The 22,719-nt window shown below is 39.0% G+C and overlaps 1 protein-coding gene across 3 annotated transcripts in view; it reads right to left on the minus strand.

Annotated features, from left to right (window-relative positions):
- Positions 1-12,418: 12,418 nt before the first annotated feature.
- The window catches only part of ube3a (ubiquitin protein ligase E3A), a 75,196-nt gene continuing 64,895 nt past the window's right edge, over positions 12,419-22,719 (minus strand). For 2 of the 3 annotated variants that reach the window (XM_069891890.1, XM_069891891.1), the window contains 5 exons: positions 21,925-22,089; positions 20,276-20,431; positions 20,104-20,177; positions 13,861-14,004; positions 12,419-12,589 (listed from right to left, as the gene is read on the minus strand). In XM_069891890.1, the coding sequence (XP_069747991.1) occupies positions 12,469-12,589; positions 13,861-14,004; positions 20,104-20,177; positions 20,276-20,431; positions 21,925-22,089 (660 nt within the window). In that variant the 3' untranslated portion in view covers positions 12,419-12,468. Of the gene's footprint in view, positions 12,590-13,860; positions 14,005-16,861; positions 17,016-20,103; positions 20,178-20,275; positions 20,432-21,924; positions 22,090-22,719 lie in introns of those variants that run through there. The other variant, XM_069891892.1, reaches the window with a different exon arrangement.

The following is a 22,719-nucleotide window of genomic DNA, read 5'->3' on the forward strand; positions in this document are numbered from 1 at the left end:
GTATTTCTTATACTGTGCACAGAATTTAACATGAATAAAGTTCACTAGGCTTTGGTGCTCAAAAGGTAAATATTTACCACTCAGGAAGGTTCTCTAGGTTTGCAGTGAGAGTTTCAGGATTTCCACAACCGAGGTATCACCATTCATCACCTCAATGTCTTTCTGATGAAACTTGCCCCATCAGGGTTCTCCAGATGATAACCTCTTTCTTTCAGGCTAACACAGAGTTCCTTTCTGTTCCACTTATTCCAAAAGAAACATCAGACAGATAGCACTTCCAGCCATCTGCCACTCTGGAGCTTCTGTTTCAGTTCCAACAAGCTTCCCCTCACTGACACCGTTTCAATTGCGTGTCTCTCTCTCCATCTCTGAGATTCAAACTCCCAGCCACATGTCCTCTCTCTCTCACTTGCAAAATCCACTTCTCCAGCAAACAATAGGAGTTAGTCTTCTGCTCCCATCTGTTGTTTTTAGGAAAACAAACCTCTCATTGACCTTTGAGTGAGGACTTTGCAGAAAAGTCAGAAATGTCCAACACAGACAACCAGTCTCCAGTCCATTCATTTCATAACATCATTTCAATTAGCATCTACTGAATATTAATTCAATATTTCAAATAAGATCGGTTTTAAAAATGTGCATATGTATGTAACCTACTGATTTTACCAATTTATCTCCTAAACTCATTCCCAAATATTACATCACAGTATCTTTATCTGTGCTATATAAATTATACCGGTTGACCTACTGAGTTTCTCCAGCATTCTGTTTTTACTTCAATCACATTTCAGACTTTCATATTTACTTTTGTCCAAGATAACACACTGGGCCACATCACACATTGAACTATGGCCTCAATTCTGGGGGACAGTGGCTGGGAAGGAACATTGATGGTCATTTGAATTGCCTTCCAGAGAATGTGAAGGATCTTCAGGTGATAGCATTGGCTTGCAAAGACAACCATTCAAGCAGGCATGTTGGAAATTTTCCAAACTTTACTCCATTTTAGTATCAGGGCTAAAATTCCCCTCTCGTATTTTAACGGGGTAATTTACTCAATGAGTTAACAGTTCTATTCTCAATGGAATGTTTCTTTCTGTAGCAAGTATTAATTTCACTCTGTGTAGATGGGGGAATGCATTTAAAAGCACTGAAGATGCTCACTTGAGCATGGCAGTGTATGAAGGGAGCTTGTTAAATTTTCAAAGCCCTAAATAGCTTACTGGTTTTTTTTTCTTGCAGGGTAGTTTGTGTAGACAATAAAGCTGCATTGTAAATTCCAGCCTACATTCACTTTTCTTCTTGATTTTCCACGTCACAGCAGTGACAAACCTTAAACTATTTCATTGACCATAAAACCCTTTGTGATGTCCTGAGATTGGTAGGACACTTTTGTAAATTTCTGACTGGAAGAAAAGGGCAGTGGGATCTTTCAATGCAGATTCCTTAATGTTGTTCACATTGCAGTTAAATACATTTTCTTTTTAGGTCAGGACTCATTTTCTTCTCCTGCTATTTCCAATAATTAGGTACATGTTAATTCTAGTCAAGAAGCTACAAACTCTAGGCCTCTGTACCCTACTGTACAACTGGATCCTGACGTTCTCTTTGGAAGACCATAGTCGGTATGAATTGGCAACTGATCATCAACACAGGTGCACCCGAAGGATTCGTGCTTAGCCCACTGCTCTATTCATTCTACACCCATGACTGAGTGGCCAGGCATAATTCCAATGTCATCTACAAGTTTGCTGATGACATCATAGTTGTCGGCAGAATCCAAACAGCAATGAGGAAGTGGGCAGGAGGGAGATAGATCAGCTCATTGAATGGTGTAACGACAACAACCTTGTGCTCAAAGTTAGCTAAATCAAGGAGATGATCGTGGACTTCAGGAGGAAGTCAGGGGAACACAACCCAGTCCTCATTGAAGGCTCTGTAGTGGAGAGAGTCAAGAACTTCATAAACCTGCGTGTCTATCTCCGAGGATGTCCTGAAATCTCCACATTGATACAATCACAAAGGTGGCTCACCAGTGGCTATATTTTGTCTGAGGCAGCTTGGCATATCACCAAAGATCCTCGTAAACTTCTACATAACTAGGCCTTGGGAACAGATGTCCCAACTGAAACCCCAACACTCAGCAAAGGGGAGTTTGTCACAAATTTATTACTTTATGCTCATATTTAGGAAGGGGAAGGTGTGTTAATTGGGCTTCAGAGAGGTTGTAACTGTTATCATCTTTAAGAAAGGAGTAGATCAAATGTGTTCATTAGAGTGCCGCAGGGAAGTCACTACTGAAGATCTTCACTACTGAAGAGCTACTCTCACAATCATTGCGCAGATTCTGTATTTTCAAAAGCATAGAATATGTGATATTTACTGAACTACAGATACAATAAAAATGCAGAAAGCAGCGACATAGCCCTTCAATCTCAAAGGCTGTAAATGGCCTCCTTAAATTTGGTCCACGATGGGAAGGAAACCATATTTAATCAGGGAAGAACAGAACCATTTTCAGCAACGAACTGTTGTAAAACAAGATTGTGACATTGCTTGAACACTTTTCCAATATTTCATGAACTAATAATTCCATTACAATTTCCAATCTTGAGAATGGAGTAACTTCATCTTTCTCTCCTGTCTGCAGCTCAACATAATTCCTAGATCAGATATTAAAAATGGCAATGAGAAAGTATACAGGAGGAAGATAGATCATCTCGTTGAATGGTGTAAAAACTTTGCGCTCAACATCAGCAACACCAAGGAGAGGATTGTGGACTTCAGGAGAAAGTCAGGGAGAGGGTCAAGAACTTCAAATTCCTTGGATGTCAACATCTCCAAGGATCGATCATGGAGCCTCCATGTTGATGCAATCACAAACAAGGCTCACCAGGGAGACTATACTTAGTGAGGTGTCTGAAGAGATTTGGTATGCCACCGAAGACTCTTGTAAACTTCGAAAGGTGTACTGTGGAGAGCATTCTGGCTGGTCGCATCACTGCCTGGTATGGAGGTGCCAACTCTCAGGACAAGAATAAAGTCCAGGCCTGCAACATCACAAGCACCAGACTTCACTCCATTGAGGACATCTACATGCAGCGGTGTCTTAAAAAAGCAGCCTCTATCCTCAAAGATCAGGCCATGCTCTCTTCACTCTGCTACCATCAGGGGAAGAAGGTACAGGAGCCTAAAGATGAGCACTCAGTGGCACAAGGACAGCTTCTTCCCCGCTGCCAACAGATTCCTAAATAATCAATGAAACAAAGTCACTGCCTTACTTTTCATGCATTATTTTTAAATTTTTTTTATAGTAATGATGTAAGATGGTTATAATATGAATGTTTGCCCTGGGACACTGCTGCAAACAGTGAATTTCATGACTTGTTCATGACAATAAATCCTGATTCTGATAAAGCAGAAATGTAACATCACACTATTACAACCTAGACCATCAGCAGTAGAAATTGCCCAAGACAATAGTATATTCTAAACAATAATTTATATTAATAACTATTAATAATAACATTTTTACTTAACTCTAAACATATCTCCACTAAGTGCAAATGTGTGTGTGTGTGTGTGTGTGTGTGTGTGTGTGTGTGTGCACGCGCATGGTAGATTCCAAACCATTAACACACAATTCAAAAGAGATGATTAAAAATTAAAGTTCAGTCTTAGAAATCTTGTGTGTTGAAACTTAGTCTTAAACTGTTATTCAAAAGTAATTATGAAGTCATCAAACTTTTATAGTTGCTTTTCGAGAAATGTTTCTTTGTACAAATTATTTTTTTCTACGTGGAGGTTACGGAACTTGTGATTTCCATGATGATTTCACAAACCCAGGCAAGGGTTTTAGATGAAATGACCATTACAAATGGTCCCATTAACACTGCTCTCTTAACAAAGAAATACAGTCAAAATGGCCATTTTTTCCAAAGCCATTTTAATTCTATATACCTCCCATGACAAGGAGAATGCAGTAGCAGCTCTTTTCTCACAGAATGTTACTGCATTTCTGACCTCAGGTGTTCATAATATTAAAGATGCTTTCTTGAAATATCTATATCACACGACATGACGTGACTGCAGGCTCTTTTTGAAATCTCATTTCTTCAGAAAGATGAGTCAAACAGCAAATGGTCTTCTGTTTGATCAGATGGCTTTCTGAGTAAATGTGAATTCCAGGTTTCAATGGAGAACAATAATCAAACTGCTTATGTCTCTGAAGTAGCAATCAAGCTGTCTCTGAGCAAACAGGCTTCCAAAATTAACATTCAACTCTAGGTTCATGGCTTTGTTCACAGCTTTCAAAAAAGACTGGTCATAGTTGCCCTGTGTTGAAGAGAAAGGAGGAAAAGGGAGGTCACCCCAAATGCTTGCATTGAGAGTGAAAGAAGATCTAACAAATAGGAAGGATCAAAACTTATTGATGGGGTTAAGGAAATATTTAAACTTTTTTGTGACAAAGTTCAGTGCCAGTAAAAAAAAACCTTGAAAGATATGGCAGTGGCAGTCACTTGTGCTGGATAGTATCTTACATTTTGGTGAGGAAACTGACACAGGTGAGATAAACTTAATTTGAGGTGATATTGAACTTATTCCTCCACACTGATCAGACAGTTAACGGACTGGTTATCAGGGCAAAGCTGCCAGTGGACAGTTTCAGTTACAGGGTAATGATTTGGCAGAGTTTAAGTTGTTCCCACAGTACAATTGCTAGTGAAGCTAGTCAGTGAGGTGTCTGATAAGGGCTTGGATATTTACTCCACCTGTGTGATAACCAGGGTGATGTCTAAAAAAATGAATGGCGAGCCGACATAAGGAGGTGGAAAAGAACTTGGACCAAAACACAATTGGTAGTGATTTAGAACAGGTTTCAAGTAAAACTGACCTGGTTCAAACTGAGAAATCCTCTTTAGCCAATACCAGTTGATAGTAAACTGAAGGGTCCCAAGATGACATTGTCTAGACAAGTTGATTATCAGACAAAAGTTGGATCCAGAACTCATGGAGATAATAGATAAGGTCCTCTCCGAGGAAGAACTAAAGGTGGTGCCGGTATATTGTGATAAGGATGGAGTGCTAATGAGAAAATGGAGAAGGGGTTGCACAAGGTGGTATGTGGGTGGAAAGAAAACATTTGAAAATCGCTATTTTAATCATAACTAATTGACTTGTTAAGTGCACGGTTTCATAACTCCAGAGGAAATGGACCAATGACAATTTGCCTCAAGCAAAATATTTCAGTAACAATTGGGTCTGGAGCAGTGGTTCTCAACCTTCCCTTCCCACTCACATACCACCCTTACTAATCATAGAGCACCGATATGTGATATGTGAGTGGAAATAAAAAGGTTGAGAACCACTGGCCTATAAAAAAGGCTGGAAATCAGTATTTGCTGACAATTATATGTGCTGCTACAAAGTTTCCAGAGGCCATTCCTCTGAGGAATATTAAAGCCAAGATGAAAGCGAAAGCTTTATTAAGGGTTTTCAGCTTAGTTGGCATGCCCATGGATATACAATCAGACCAGGGGAGCACTTTCATGTCAGGACCAGTGATTTATGGGTTGAGGGTTAAACAGATTGTGTCTTCCACCTACCATCCAGAGAGTCAGGGAGCATTGGAAAGGTTTTATTCAGCCCTGAAAAAAATGATGGGAACTTATTTGTTCTAAACACAATAAAGATGGGGATGAAGGAATTCACATTTTTATTTGCCTTAAGAGAATCAGCTCGATAAAAAATCTGATAGATATCTTAATTGTGCTGCTCTATAATAATTCTTATTTGGGAAGATCTAAATCAGGTATTAAATAAAATCACAAAAAGCAACATACCAAAAAATCCAGAGATCTTTCTTCTAAGTAATCTAAGAAGTAAAGAATTAGGCCTCAAACTGGTTGAAGCACAAAAATGGGTTATTATGATAGCCTTAGCTGTAGCAAAAAAATGTATAATGTCAACCGGGAAATCAGAAGAGAGCCTGAGAATACAGCAATTGTACATAGAAATGAATAAATGTATTCCATTGGAAAAAATAACATACAATTTAAAATATAGTCACAATATTCGAATAAATTTGGGAACCGTACATAGAGGGCCTACCGTGGACCTCCACCACCTAAAATGATAGAATGAGAAGACAAAATGAACTGACCCAGTGTGTAAAAGTAGATGGCACAATTTTCTTGTTTATTTTCATTGTGTGATAATATTGTTTAATGGGTTTATTGTATTGTATATGTTGAACGTTTAGTGGGTAGGGAGGAAAGGGAGGGGAAAAAATGACACTGTGTATATTCAAGAGGGAAATGTTTGTGTGTAATTTGGTTAATATGGTTTATAGTGTGAAAAATTAAAAAAAAGAGAATCAACTTAAGAATCACTTGGTTTTAGTCCATTTGTGCTAGTTTTCAGACATGAGGTGAGAGGTCCTTGAATGTTGCTGAGGGAACAATGGATTGATCAGGTTACACATTTGAACATTGGATTATGTGTCTATATTTAAGGAATAATTATAGAAAGCCTGTGAAATGGCAAAAGTAAATCTGAAAGGCACTCAGCAGAGAAAGTAGTCTTGTATGATCGTAAGAAAAAAGTGGGGAGTTTCAAACCTGGTGATAGGGTGTTAGTATTGTTTGTTCAGCATTTACTGTCCAAGTCCTGCCCTGGTTTAATTTTCCAAAATATGACATAACAAACTTGGGAGTTAAATTCTCGTTCAAGCATGGGAGAAACAGTTTATATGTTGGAGGTATAAGTCATATGGCTCCTCAGGCTTGTTCTGTCAATAAACAAGATCATGACCGCCCTGATCATGCCCTCAATTGATTTATTCTGGTTGTTCCCAATAACTTTATTTCTTGCACAAAACAAAAACCTTTCCAATATATTTAATGGAGTTCCATAAGGCCTCAAGAGCTAAGAGCAGAATTAGGCCATTCAGTCCAGATCTGCTCTTCTATTTGAATCACACGATGTAATTTCCTACCTTCTCCCTACAACCTTTGGCACCCTTACTTACCAAGAACATATCAATCTCCAAATTTATCTAATGACTTCTTACCCATAGCCATCTTTGGCAAAAAAAATCCAGATTCACCAACCTCTGAATGAATCAATTTCTCATCTTTGTTCTAAGTGATATCTTTCTATTTTTGAGGCTGTGCCCTCATTCTCCCACTAGTGAAAATATCTCCATATTCATTGTTTCAATGAGTTTCTCTCTCCCCCCCCCCCTCCTCCCAACCTTCTGAACTCAAACAAGTTCAGACCAAATGTGGTCTGACCAACAACTCACAAAACCTCAGCACATCTTTGCTATTATATGCTAGTACATTCATTTCTATCCTTTAAAAATGAATGCTATTATTGCATTTGCCTTTTTTGCTACCAACTCAACTTGAAAGTTAACCTTAAAGAAATTCTGCACTAGGACTCCCAAGTCCCTTTGGACCTCTGCTTTCTGAACTCGCCCCATTTGGAAAATAGTCTATGCCTTTATTCCTTCCACCAAAGTTCATGATCCTACACTTCCCTATGTTGCATTCCATCTACTAATTTCCCTAACCTGTCCAAGTCCCCCTGCAAACTCAATGCTTCCATACTTTGAGGGGCAGCATTCCAGACTCATACTTCAGAAAACACTACATCTCTGCACTTCCCCATGAGGAAACACCCTCTTAGCATTTCACAATTAGAATCAGAATTTATTGTCAGGAACCGGTCACAAAATTCGTTGTTTTTGCGGCATCACCACCTTGCAAACATTTATATAAGCCACATTTCAAAATAGTGCAAAAAAAGTGAGGTAGTGTCTGTGGTTCACTGTTCATTCAGAAATCTGATGGCAGAGGGGGAAGATGTCCTTGTGCCTCCGAGTGTGCACCTTCAGGCTCCTGTACCTTTTTCATGATGGTACCAGAGCAAAGAGGGCATGGCCTGGGTGGTGGCAGGCCTTAAGGATATATTCTGGTTTCCTCAGACACCATCTCTTGTAGATGTCTTCAATGGAGTGAAGACTGGTTCCCTTGATATCACTGGCCAAATTAACTCCCTGGATTTTCTTCCCGTTCTGAGTGTTGGCACCTCTACACCAGACAGTGATGCAACAAGGCAATGCTCTCCACGGTACCTTTAAAAGTTTGAGCATCTTTGACAACATAATGAAGCTCCTCAAACTGCTCATGAAGTATAGCTGTTGGCGAGCCTTCATCATGATTGCATCGACATGGAGGCTCTAGGACAGATCTTCAGCGATGTTGTCACCCAGGTATATGAAGTTTCTCTACTGCTGACCCCCTTGAGTACTAGTTCGCATTCTCCTGGAGTTCACAATCACCTCCTTGGTTTAGCCAATGTTCAATGCAAGGTTGTTTTTGTGACACCACAACGAGCTGATCTCTCTCCCTCCTGGATGCTTCCTCATTGCCGTTTGTGATTCTGTCATCAACCATGGTGTCATCGGCAAATTTGTAGATCTCATTGAATTGCACCTAGCTACACAGTTATGGGTATCACGTATCCTTGAGTCTGTGTTTATTGTCAGTGAGGCATTGTTTCCAATTTGTACTGTGGTTTTCTGATGAGAAAGTCAAGGATCCAGTGGCAGAGGACCAGGATTTACCCAAAGTTGTTTCAAAATATTGTACACATTTCAATAAAATCACTTTCCTCCATTGAATGGGTGGGTGGGGGGGGGGGGGGGGGGGAAGGTCAACCCACCTAACCTACTTTATTCTTCAACCCAGAAATCAATTTTGTGAACCATCTCCAATGCAAGTATATCTTTTGTTAAATAAAAAGACCAAATAAGCAGGAAAGATTACATATTCATGTAATGCCAAAATAGTTGCAGGTTTTACAGCAGCCATTCTCAGGATCTTCGCTCCTGCTTGGAGAAGTTTCAGTCCTTTTCAGATTTACATTGTGACAGCACAGCTCCACTACCAAGACCGTTATGCCAAATGGGGTATGTAAAAATGGGTACGATTATGTTCGGGATTGCTCCGGTTGACTGATTTCATTGGTGGAGATATTACCAAAAGGACGTCTGAATGATGACTTCAGTAAGTTAACTTTGCATCAGCGATACAGATGTTGAACCTGAAGGATTACTGTTTATACCTGTACTCACTTTTTTAGTGCATTTTATTGGAATGTTCTCAACTCAAGTAAATTATGCTAAACCTTAGCAGTACTAAGGCAGGCAATAAACAACTACCACCCCATGGATACCTATGTGCAAGGAAGTCAGAATGGATTTATGAACTACATCAAACTGAGGGACAAGCAACAGGCACCCACTTACAAATGTCCTATTTTAATAGTTTGAACCCAAATTACATAATATGCAATGTAAAAAAAAAATTTTCATTGCAAATTCAACAAGGGCGACAATCTTGCCATTTAAGATTATCCCTCTTCTTCTATGAAACCCCATTAACCCAATTATTTTGATGTAACATTTTTATAGACTTTCAAACTTCTAAAATTTCATTAAAAATTTGCTTGTATTGGAATATGAGATCAAAGGCCAAAAGTTAGGAATCAAGATGACCAACAAGATCCGAAAAGATGTTTCCACAATCATTAGTAGATTGTTCAAGTTTACAATATAGAACAAGTTAGTTGGGACGAATGGCGTTAAAACCAACAGAAAAACGGAGCAGGACTAGGTCATTCAGCCCATTTCACCATTCAATACTATCATGTCTGATCATAACACTTCAGTACGGGTATATCCCACTTTATGAATACTCGAATTATGAAAATTCACTTTTACGAAAGGATTTGAATGGGTCTTCGCTTTACGCCATTTCAGCCTATGAAAGATTTCATAGGAATGCTCTAGTTTCGTGAAGTGTCCTATTCCTGATATGTCTCCATTGCCCTGGATTACTTTAGCCACAAGGGTCATATCCAACTCCCCTTTGAATATTCAGATTCAATTTATTGTCATATAATAGTGCCATATTGCACAAAATTACCTTTTGTCTGCTCTAAGGCAGACAGATTCACCATCGGCAAAGGGTGCCTGAGGCACCTTACAGAGAAAGAGAAGCAAGAGTCCCCCCGCCCCCCCACCCCCCCATCACAGTGTCCGTGGATTTGCCTCCAGCACTCCTGCAGCCACACACGGTCCAGTCCAAATCACTGGTAATCCGAGCTCCAGCTCTGAACCTCCAACATGAATAGGAACCCTTCAGAGCCCTCTTGCATCCTGGTTCTGACGCCTGGTACCTCCTCAGCCAGTCTCCAGCAGTCAGCCATCTGGTGTGAGTCACTTGACCACAATCTCCAGTAGACCAAAGCCTGCATGGGTTCCTCAAGTCACCAACTGCCTGTGTGCTCCTCAGCCATAGAACCCCTCACTGGTCCGCCGTTGTGGTCTCTGTCCTGTGGGTTATCTCTTTTGCTTCTTCTCAGATGGGGTGTTCTCCTTTTATTCTGTTGCCCTGCGCCAGTTCTCCGCTTCCTCAGGGCTACTGCCGATCAAGGGTGCCACAATCTTGGGTGCAGACCCCTCAGTTACAAGATTTTAAATAAAACTAACATTGGCTCCTTTAACTGGCCGATTAAGGCCTGTACAGACTGGGCGGTTGGACTGTGTCTCTGTTCACTGCTCTCTGAGGCTCCACACCAGTGCCGCCATTTTCAGCAATATATCTAATGCAATGGCCTCAACGACTTTCTGTGGTAGAATTCCACCTGGATAGCCTGAAAACTGAATTTTCCAATTCTGGGTAACCCCAATCCGATCAAGTTCCACTGTTTCCACCTATTTTTTTTTTTAAAACCTGCTCTTCTTTGATTCTCAAACCTCCCCTCCCACCCAAGTCTCCTCCCTAATCTGTCACTGCACCTCTCCTTCATTTGTCCTGTATTCTATCACCTCGTGACCTCTTCCCCACTGATCATTTCTCTGCCTGAGTCTCTCCAGCTTTTCGTCCAATAAAATATTATTAGCCTGGCTTTATGCGGGCTTTTACAAAATTCTTTAATTCCAGGAAATTTCTTAATGCCCATTCTTTATTTTATTTCACACTACATTATTTGGTAAAGCAAACTGAAGCATTAATCTGTCCAGATTGATAGAAAACAGTTTGATCCATGCCTTTCAGGCACGGGAAGGCTACTACTTTAAAATCTGAATGAGAACATCGGTGTAAATTAAAACTACAAGATAGCGATGCTTAAAAATAGAACAAGTCATATGTAGATTCACATTTTACCTAGAAGGATGTGCAAAATATTCTGAACTCCATTCAATGTAGTTGCCTGTCATGCGAGTAAATAAAGAAACTGTTGCATTCCACTTTATTTAGTATCATCTTTTGTCCATTTGTAAGGAGTAAAAAAATGTTTCAATAGTGCTGACTTTAAAAAAAAAATCACCCACAGTCTGCATACATTACTTCATATGCAATTAGCCTTTTCTCCACTAGAAACTATGAAAGGCCAAGAGGATTAAGGACAATGTTGTTCTTGATAAATAAATCAGGTACAGCAGATACAAGAAGGGAACATTTATGCCATTTTTCTTTTTTTAAGTTATTTTTGGATCTGTTGGAGAGACAAAAGAGGAAGTATTTGCTCCAATTCTTACAAGGGCACTTTTGCACACTTGGCCACTTCCAATTTTTTTTTCAATAAAGTCTGCGACTTTTTGCCATTTTGTGGGAGTGTTTCCAAAAATGTAAACTAGTGGAATTAAAGAGTCAGTCAATCTTATGAACTGGCATTCCAACACTCAGCAAGAAATGTTGATTAAGTTATTCAGAAAATGTATTTCCAGACTTGATAGAATGAGCAGTTGAGATTTTTTAATTTTTTTTCCAAAATTTTCCCAAGAACTTTTGTGCTGGAACCAAAACAGGATCTCAAGAACGGAGTTAACATTTTGGGTTCTTATTCATCTTTATTTTCTGGGACTAGAACAGCAGCACGTGCACCAAACCACTCCAAATCTTAAGCTCTAAAGCAACAATGGGGGGGGGGGGGGTAGGAACGAGTAAAAAGCACCCCCACTACAGAGGCCTCCAACAAAAGTAATTTACAAATTATATTGATGATAATCCAAAGAACATTATTTGGGAGAATTTGTTTTCCGGTTATTAATTCATTGAAGATTCAATTCAGTAATGGAACAAACATATGCAAGAGTAACTTGTTTCCATTCCCTCCACCCTAGAACTTCAAAATATTCGGAAAAAGTTTTCTATGCGTACATGCAAATAATATGAAAATCACACGAACCAAAAAAAGTTTAAGGAAGTAGCTGAAATCTGCTGTTCTATCCCAGTATCCCAAGTGACATCTGCTGTTCCACTCCAGCGTCGCCAGGAGGGGAGGCAGTCATGGGTGAATATTGTTGCTATTTTATGGCCTTTTTAAAAAAAACACAGGGACATTTGACACCCATAATTTTACTTTTTATCACACGCTTTACATTCATATCCTTTACAGCATGCCAAACCCTTTGGCATAGGTAATGGCCTTTAGTAGTCTCTCACTGAGCTTTTCTTTGTTGCAATACTCAGGAAGTAGGAGGACATTAAAACACGTGTGGGATGTCGGTAGCCTAGGAGAGAAAAGCGGTACATAGAGTTCAGTATGAGAGAAAATATTTTAAGAATTTTTAAAAAAGCTTGCATTCGAGCCATTATAAATCTGACAGTTAATTTGAAGATTAAAAGCAGAGGAATAAATATTTGTCCAAAAGCAATCTATGAAGCTGGTTCTGTCATATAATCCAGTACCAATATGTTGGACTTTCAGTATTAATGAGAAGCAAAAACACCAGCCATTTAACGGCTCCCAAAAAAATAAAATGTTTCTAAGCTGGAGATAGACTTAGGAGACCATATATTATTATGAATCAGTATATACTTTAAAATTAAAAGAATCTCAGGGTTGTATGTGATGTCATGTATCCTTGATAATAAATCTGCAATATATCCACAGTCCAGAGAATGATTAAACTGCAGTTGTGGAAATTAAAATTAACTAGTACAGAGATATTTGTACAGCTATGTTTAACAGCTATTTATCAATTGCAAATAGGAGCATCCTCCAAACATGTTTAATTTAATCATACAAAAAACCATTTACAGCAATTAGAATATATAGATCAGTTTCAGGTGTTTTAGCTTAGATGAGCCAAGAAGGGCACATTCCGGAGAAAAGTACATTAACTACATGGACTGATATATACACTGGTCTGTGTGACTGTTTTCTACCAATGCTGCATTAAATTGATTGAAAGACGATAGGAAATGATTTAGAAATGATCTATGGCTGAAAACTTGGGTTTAGCAACTTAAGGATTTGTCAGATCACGAAAGGTTCTGCAGCATATTTATCATAGTACCAATAGCAATAATTTTTTTGAAAAATGGGATTGAATCATGATTTGAAAATACTTGAGATGGGAATAAACCACCATTCCACAGTTTTCGGGAGTTGTAGGTCAATTGGCTGTAATTGGGTGGCATGGGCCGAAAGGGTCTGTTACCATGAAAAAAAGGTCTAAAGAAAAAATTGTGCTTTGATATCTAGAGCTGAATAAATTGCTCTATGCAGTAAAATTCTATAATTTCCAATTCTAAACCAAATCACCATTTGGTCATCGAGTTCACTTGTCTCGTGTTAAATACATGCAGTGTGATTTGAATGCAATTAATTATATCGTTGCAGTGTCCTACAAATGTCTTGTGACATTAACTGATGCTAGATTTCTAGTGACTGCCAATATCACAGGTGTCAGCATGTTTACTTTGAAGAACATGTAGATTTTAATTTAACTCAATTGAGTGAAAGCAGATACGCCTTAAAGTTCGAGACACTCATTACCTCTCTGAATCTGGTCCGTTCTTAGCGATGATCATCTTGAGTTTTCCAAGGCCACCAACTGGTGCTCGATCTGTGCCTGTTGTAAACTGCAGGAAGAGCCGTTTTTGATCGTCTGAAAATGCATGGACTATTTGCCAGAATTCCCTGATAAGGAATAAATATTAATTAATTAGTACCCGAAATGCAAGACTGCTTAACATCATTTCCTTCAGAAATTCATTACTTTGATGCTTTTAAACAATGGATTTTGACATTTACTACTTGTAAAACCTTTATACACATTACTGTGACTACTTAGCATTAACCAAGGAATTAAATGAAAATCAATGACATTTAAGTAACAAATTAATGTTTCAACTCCTCACAATAAATACAAAGCAACTAGAATTTCACCACCTGAAATAAAAAACCTCTTCTGGAAAATATACACACTTGAACTGTGGTGGTCCAGACCTAAAATTAAGTTGCTGTCATTTAGAAAATGGCCAATGAGAAATGAATGGAAAGATGTATTAGGAGGTTATCGAATACAGTATATGATGACTTATTAATCTGCATTCCCCTTATGATGTTTTTCAACTAATGAACCAAGGAATCTACTTTTCAAATTGTTTAATCATATTCAGAGTAGAGGATAGGAGGCTATTATGCACTTTTCATGCATGCCTCGCATCCCTGGAATTTATTTTCCCCTTCCCCTATTAACCATTGCTCTTCTGAAGGCTGAACCACAGAATCTTTATCCACTACTGAGTGGATCATTAATTCAACTACTCATTGCATAGTCTCCCTTCTATTTATTTCTTGTCTTTTCACAAAAAAAAAATTCGACACTCCTGTGAAGTATAGTATTTCATGAAAAAATCCACTGAATTAAAATTTTTTATCATCGGCACTTTAACTTTTAGTAGTTCGGGGGGGGGAGAACCTTGTTTGAGTTATACAAAAGCAGAGTTGAGATTTTCTAGGCCTAATTTCCAAATGTACAAAATCTTCTAATTTTCTCCCCAAAATGAAGCTTCAGATCAAAAGCAAGAATAGAAAAAAAAACCTCATTACCACATCCCTGTGTCTATCACAGTAGAATTATTGTGAAGTTTTTTTCTTACAAAAGTTAAAATAAGATTCTGGTTAAAATATTCAGATTTATGAACCTAAATTTCATGACTCTTTAGCATATCAAGTTCAGATTTATTCCACTTGCTAATGGTTTGTATTTATTACCACATTTGTTTTTGCACAGAAACTAATACAGCAAGTTTCCCCGTAACTGAAAAGCTTGGGTCCGCACGTTTTTCTTAAAGATAACAGAATAATGGCTTTAAGCAGCCGAGCAGGCATCAGGCAGGATACTTGTATCAGCATTTAAACAACAGGAGGCTGTTCAAGCATGAAATAATGTTTAATATGTATCAAAAAAAAAAGTGATCTCCACTTAAAATGCAGCACCAAATACTAGAAATTCTCAACGGGTTTTTCAAATGTTTCCTCCAGTGTCATCTGACTCATTAACAATGGCTTTTAGTCTGAGCAGTATACACTGACATGATGTCTTTTCCTGTGATGAACGCACGCTGCTCTAATGCCTCAATAAGTCCATCACACATTTTCACAATGTCATCTATGGGCCTTTTTTCTGCAGTGTCAACTAAGTCATCTTCAATTCATCGTGCTCACTTTGATGCGGAATAATTTCAACTATTTCGCCATCGGTCAGAGAATGAACACCTGGAGGCTCCTTATCGATGTTAAAAACTTCAATATCGTCTTCTTCCATCTTACGGACAGACTCTGAATGTATATTTTTTGCATTTGTAAGGAGGTTACGCAACATTCCCCCCCCACCCCACCCCCCTCACCTGACACCATCGATGAATATAGTTGCAGGCCAGAGATTATGCCGGGCATGTACAACTGTTTCTTTAGACACTTTGTTCCAAGCATTGGCATCCTTTATGGTAAACTCCTTTTGGAAATCTGCCACAGCCAAGCCTCTATTCACTGCTGACAGCATACTGTTCAAGAAAGTTTCTTTTAATATATTCACTCTTCATTGATCGAAGGATACCTTGGTCACATGGCTGAATTAAGGAAAGTCACATTTGGGGGAAGGTACATGACATGAACATTATCTTTGATGAGATTTTCAGCTGGAGTATGAGCAGAACAGTTGTCGAGGAATAAAAAATCTCGCTGTCGTCATCCAGTCCAGCTTCCCTGCAGTGAGCATGCCCCACTGGCACAAAATGTTTGTTAAACCAATCAGAAAAGATATCCCTGGTGACCCATACTTTTCTGTGTGCATAATGGATTGGTAAGAAATTCACTCCTTTAAAACAATGAGGACGCAAACTTTTGCCTATCACATCAAGCTTACACTGCTCCATTAACACGTCCCAGCATGTCATTCTGTCTTTGACATCTTTAATTCGTGTAGGGCCGGTCTCATTGCCCCAGTGTTTGTCTGGGGAAATAACGGCAAAACAGTAATGTTTCTTCAGCATTGTGGATGTTTTGGCGTCAAATTTTTATCAGCTATGATCTTGGCAAACTCCATGAATTTCTCTGCAGCTTCGTGATCAGCAGATGCTTTTTTTGCCGCTACTCTTTAAGACTTAACTTATTGCCGTGTCTTTTCTTAAATTTACTCAACCAGCCTGCTGAATATTCAGTTCCCTTCAATTTTCAGATCGTGATAAAGCTTGTTTTCTGATCAGCAAACTATTAACTGGCGTGTGTTCACTGTGACACTGTCGGATCCACTCCATCAATACACAATCGAGTTTTTCACTTTTACACTTCCAGTGTTTTTCTATCTTTCATTAATTGCTGTTCATCATTTTCAGAACAGAATTTCAACAGTTTATTCCTTCTGCTTCTTCAGATTGTGGTCATTGCAACACCATACTCTTCCGTAAAGCATTTCACACTTACACCTCTCTCTAGTAGCTTGACTTTCTGATCTATATACAAACATAAACGCTTCCTCTTTTTCTTTTCACTGACATCGACAGTGCTATCTACAGACCTTTTTGCCATTGCAACTATATCTTCGTACAGTACACGAGAACGCCATTGGATTCAAATGGCGCCAGAACCCCATACGGGAAAGTTGGGTGATAATTTGTTTTCCAACTTGTAACATCGTGTCGGCACTGAAAAAGTTCGGATGAAAGAACTTCTCAGTTAATGCAATTTTGGATATGAGGAAACATACTGTAACAAGCTTTCCTTTAAGTCAGACTTTGATGAATCAGAACCCCATTAGTTTGGCTTGCAATTAATTTATTTTTAAATCATTCTGGAGAAATGGACTCACTGTAAAGATCTATTTATTCTCAACTACCTGTAATGATGGGGTGGTGAAATTTTGCAACCCACACAGTTGAGGTGCTCTCAAAATGCTATTAAGCAGGGAGCAAAGGATTATAGTTGGAATTGTAATACATTTCCAAATAAAGATAGCTAGTTTGTAAGGAGATGTTCATACTTCCGTGTCACAAGTATCCTCTGCCTTCTCGGTGGAGGAAGTTGGAGGTAATGCCAAATTGCTTCTGCACCTCTTGAAGGAACCACAAAATGCCAATAGAAAAAGTGAAATTTTAATTTGGTAGATGGGAGTGCCAAATATGCTGGGTTTTTTTCATGAATAGTTGTTGGAGCACATGGAAGTTGACTGGATTCATCACATCATGACCTTGAACCTTCTAGATGGTGAAGAATGAAGAAATCACTTTCCACTGAGCACACAGGGACTACAAGTACTCAGAAATAAACACCTCCTGTACAGCCTAACAAGCTTCTCATCAATATGACTCTTTGGATATGCGTACAGAGACCTCAGTGTTTACTCTTTAGCAGACTCTCTTTTTGCCAGAAATGGCATTTGAGTAGCAACCATAATTTATCAGCCCAAATCTTAACCCTGTCCATATCTTCGTGCACCCAGGCACGACTGCTTCATTTATCAAAGAACTGTGAATAAAATAATCAGCAATGAACCCAGTTGTACAATTATTAAGTGGATGAAGGAAAGATCATTGGGACAAAAACATGAGATGGACTAAGATTTGATCATGTTGAATTAAATTAATGGAAAACCTTCCGCACTACAATCCGACTTAGCACAAAGTGACTGCATCCATTTACAGATATCGAATGTTGCTACATAGTCCTTTGGTGAACGGTGAGACAAACAATGCTCAGCCACATAGATTGGGAAATAAGTCTTATGAGGCAAGGTCAACAGAGCTGAGTCTTTTCTCTTTGGAGCGTAGAAGGATGAGAGGAGACTTGATAGAGGTGTACAAGATCATGAGAGGCATAGAAAGGGTGGACAGCCAGCATCTGTTTCCTAGGGCAGATGAAGGGAGGGAAGTTTAGGGGAAACATCAGCGGCAAGTTTTTAAAAAAATTTAAAAAAAAATTGTGGGTACCTGGAATGCCCTGCCGGGGATGGTGGTGAAGGCTGAAACACTGGGGGCATTTAAGAGACTCTTAGACACAAGGATGAAATGAAAACAGAGGGTTATGGGGTAGGGATGGTCTAATTTTTTTTGAAGGAATATGTGGATCGGCATAACATTGAAGGCCAAAGGGCCTGAACTGCGCTGTATTGTTCTACACCAATGCAATTAAATAAACCTTTTAAGGTTGAATGGGAAAGAATTTACGTGAAAACAAGCGTTGAAAGAGATCAATTTTAAAAATGATACACTTTAGCAGCATGCAGAATCAATCCAATGACAAATAAAATAAACAATGATCATTGGAGAATGGCAAATGTAGTCCCCTTGTTTAAAAAAGGTAATAGGGAGAATCCTGGAAATTATAGACTTGTGAGTCTTATGTCAGTGGTGTGCAAATTAGTGGAGAGGATCCATGAGCATTTGGAGAAGTACAGTCTACTCAAAGATAGTCAGTATGGCTTTATGAAGGGAAGGTCGTGTCTCCCTAGTCTAATTGAGTTTTTTTTTAAAGGAGGTAACAAAAATAGTTGATGAGGGTAGGGTGTTAGATGTGGGTCTTCGTGCATTTTAACAAGGCATTTGACAAGGTCCCCGAGTGACTCATCCAGAAAGTCGAGGCACGGGATCAGTGGAACCTTGGCTGTGTGGATAAAAAAATTCATTTGTAGGAAGAAAGCAAAGAGTAGTAGTGGAAGGAAGTATTCTGCCTGGAGGTCCGTGACTAGTAGAGTACCGTAGGGATCTATTCTGGGACTCTTGCTCTTTGCGATTTTTATAATGACCTGGATGAAGAAGCAAAAGGATGGGTCAGTAAGTTTGTAGATGACTCAAAGGTTGGAGGAGTTGTGGATGGAGCTGAAGGTTGTAGAAGGTTATAAGAGGATATAGACAGGATGCAGAGTTGGGCAGAAAAGTGGCATATAGATTTCAATCCAGATAAGTATGAGGTGATACATTTTGGAAGGACAAACCAGAAGGCTGAGCACAGGGTTATTGGTTGGATGAAGAGAGCGACCTTGGGGTTCAAATCCCTCAAGGTCGCTGCCCAGGTTGATAGAATAGTTAAGAAAGCCTATGGGAGGTTGAATTCAGGAGGAGAGAGGTCATGTTGCAACTCTACAAATCTATGGTAAGACCAAGAGTACTGTGTCCAGTTCTGGTCACCTCATTATAGGAAGGATGGAAGGAAGTGGATGCTATGGATAGGATGCAGAGAAGATTTACTAGGATGTTAGCTGGATTGGGAAACAAGTCTTATGAGGCAAGGTTAGCAAAGCTGGGACTTTTCTCTTTGGAGCATAGAAGGATGAGAGATGACTTGACAGAGATCTACAAGATTATGAGAGGCATAGATAGGGAGGATAACCAACACCTGTTTTCCAGGGCAGGATCAGTAAACACCAGAGGAGATATGGACAAAGTGAAGGGAGGGAAGTTTAAGGGAGATATCAGGGGTAAGTTTTTTATTTAAATACACACAGGGAGTTGTGGGTGCCTGGAATGCCTTGCCAGAGGTGGTGGTGGAGGCTGAAACATTGGGGCATTTAAGAGACTCTTAGACAGACACATGGACGAATGAAAAATAGAGGGTTAAAGGGTAGGGAGGGTTTGGTACTTTTTTTTGGAAGGAATATATGGGTCAGCACAACATTGAGGGGCTGCATTGGACTATGTTCTAAAATATTGCAGATAGAGACCAAGGTTGCAATAAATTATTTACAATGTTATCTTTAAATACAGAAAATTAAAAAATTATGTAAACCTAAAATCATACCTCACAATGCGAGAGTCCTTTGAATATCCACCATCATATTCTGTAGTATCTTCAAGTGCTTGAAAATCTAGGTTCTAAATTTGAGAGATCTCTCTTTATCAACTTTAATAATATAACAGTTCATGGTCTCTAATCAGAAAGTTTAGTATATATGTTTTTAATACTAATTTACCGGACTTCCACAGACTAGTAGCTCAATCTCCTCTGGTCGGAATAAATACTTCAGTGGTGACTCATTGGTTACCATATGGAAACCTCTTCGAAAGGCTTTGAACTGCTTTTCTACTGATTTGTTGAGTATATAATCTGTATAAAGGTCAACAAATTCCTGTTTGGTACAAAATAAAACCAACATTAGAACCCTGTGTTTCCTGCAGTTGAAATTGTGCTATCAATGGATTAATTTAGCACAGCAACATCTACAATTACCAATTTATAGTTCATTCAGGGGGCAGCATGGTTCGCGTAGCAGTTAGCACATCGCTGTTACAGTGCCAGCGATCGGAAATGGGGTTTGGATTTCAGATGATCAGAGTACATACAACCCTGAGATTCCTTTTTACTGCAGGCACTGGAAAAAATTGGTAATGCAAAAACTAAACTGTGCACAGCTTAAAACATTATAAAATTGTAAACATAACAAATGTGCAATACAGTTGGAACAAAAAGAAAAATCATTAAAGTGCACAAGTAAAAGTCCTTAAATGAGTCTCTGACTGAGGCTGTCATCGAGGAATCTGATGGTGGAGAGGTAGCAGCTGTTCCTCAATCTGGTGACGCCCGTCATCAGCACCTATATACGTCTTTCCTGATGGCAGCATCGAGAACAGAGAGTGTGCTGGGTGCTGAGGGTCTTTGATGATTGCTGTTGCCCTCTTGACAGATCCCATGCAGACTGTAAGGAGTTTGTACATTCTCCCAGAGTCGACGTGGGTTTTCCCCAGGGGCTTCAGTTTCCTAAATGATGTCCGTCATGGGCCATCTCTACCAGCTTGAGTTTCTTCACATGCTTCCTCAATTTATTTCCTTTTCACAAGTTCCTCACTTCACCTTTTAACATTAATTTACCAAATGTATTCCCAACTACTGGCACTGCTTCTGTGCTACATACTTTTATAATAAAGTTGTCAAATTTAGGGTCAACTAGAATGACGCCCTGGACAGAATCATCTCAACAGGTGACACTCAGTGGAATAGGTAAACATCTGTAGGATGCATATCTGTTGTAATGAGCAAAAAAAAACCAAAACTTGTCAACACTGACCTTTTGCAAATTTTCTCAAGTATGGAGAAAAATATCACTTCCTTCAAATCTCTATTTCTTTTCTTTGCTCCCCTCTACTAGTCTTGCATTGGTTTATAGTTTTCCGCACCCCCATTTCCCCCACCTCTGCCATATAGGTAAATCTCCCATTCTGATTGGAGAGCACGAGTTCAAGGACTTCCATCTTGCACTTGTGCTTCTTCCTTTAATTTATTCAAATAGCTTTTCATTTTTTTAAGGACCTAAACAACAAGAAAAAAATTGATGGAATCATGCATCAACTCAGAAACAACAGGGAAGACCACCCAAGAGCTGAGGCAATAAGAGGGGTAAAGAAAATCTTTGGAATTACCCCCACTTCATTTCATGCTGGAACGATAGCACTAGTGCCATATATGACCATGTAAAGGAATCCTTCTTTGAAGAGATCTTGTGTAATTAATTTTGCAGCCACATCAGGACATATTGACAAGTTTGCATCAATTGAAAAATACCAGTATTACTGCAGTCCAGGTTTTTCTAAAAAAGGATTTTCAAATTCATTATCTTGACATTACCTTTCTGTTTTCATTTGTCACGGGAATCTGATTTCCATTCTCCTTTAAGTCACACATCACAGCGGTTCCAAACAAGTCAGTTTGTGATATTTGGAAAGTGATCATCATATCATCCTCAACACTGCCATCATATTCAAGAAGTTCTTTTAAACTCTGATACAAGACCTGGGGAGGTGGCGACATAAATAATACACAATGAATTTGGGAGTTTCACAAGTTATTGCTGATCAAGTATTAATGAATAGAAGTATTTAGTATGGTTTATAATAGAACTGTAAAACAATGCTGGATTGTCATAACTCTGCATTCAAAGTGCTCCCCAATCTTAATTTAGTCTCTTTAAATCAAAGGAATTCCTGACTGGTATTTGCTTAGTTCAAACAAGTAGAAAACATAACTGAGGAAAAAGCTGAAATTAATGAGCAATTAATGTTTCCCTAAAAATGTTTTCCTCATCACCCCTCAACTTAATATCTTCCTTATTTCACCACCTCAATGATGTTTATCCACTACCCCATTTTCCAGTGAATGGGAGTTGGCGCCAGAATGTGCGAGAGCAGGATAGTTTTATGCAGGTGATTGAGTTTCTTTTCCAGCGAATTGGAGCTGGAGTGAGAGTGGGACCGCTTAAGAAGGTGAGTAGTGCAAGCAGAGAGGCTATCACATGAGTGGGCCAGAGTTAGCACAGTGTTGAGGCTTTGGCTCTAGAGGCAGAGACTGTATTATTTATTCTTTGAACCTATATTAATGCCAAGATAGAGTGACAACAGGGTTAGTGGAGTGTTTATCTTGTAA

The sequence above is a fragment of the Narcine bancroftii genome, chromosome 7, assembly GCF_036971445.1.
Source record: "Narcine bancroftii isolate sNarBan1 chromosome 7, sNarBan1.hap1, whole genome shotgun sequence".
Classification (NCBI taxonomy): domain Eukaryota; kingdom Metazoa; phylum Chordata; class Chondrichthyes; order Torpediniformes; family Narcinidae; genus Narcine; species Narcine bancroftii.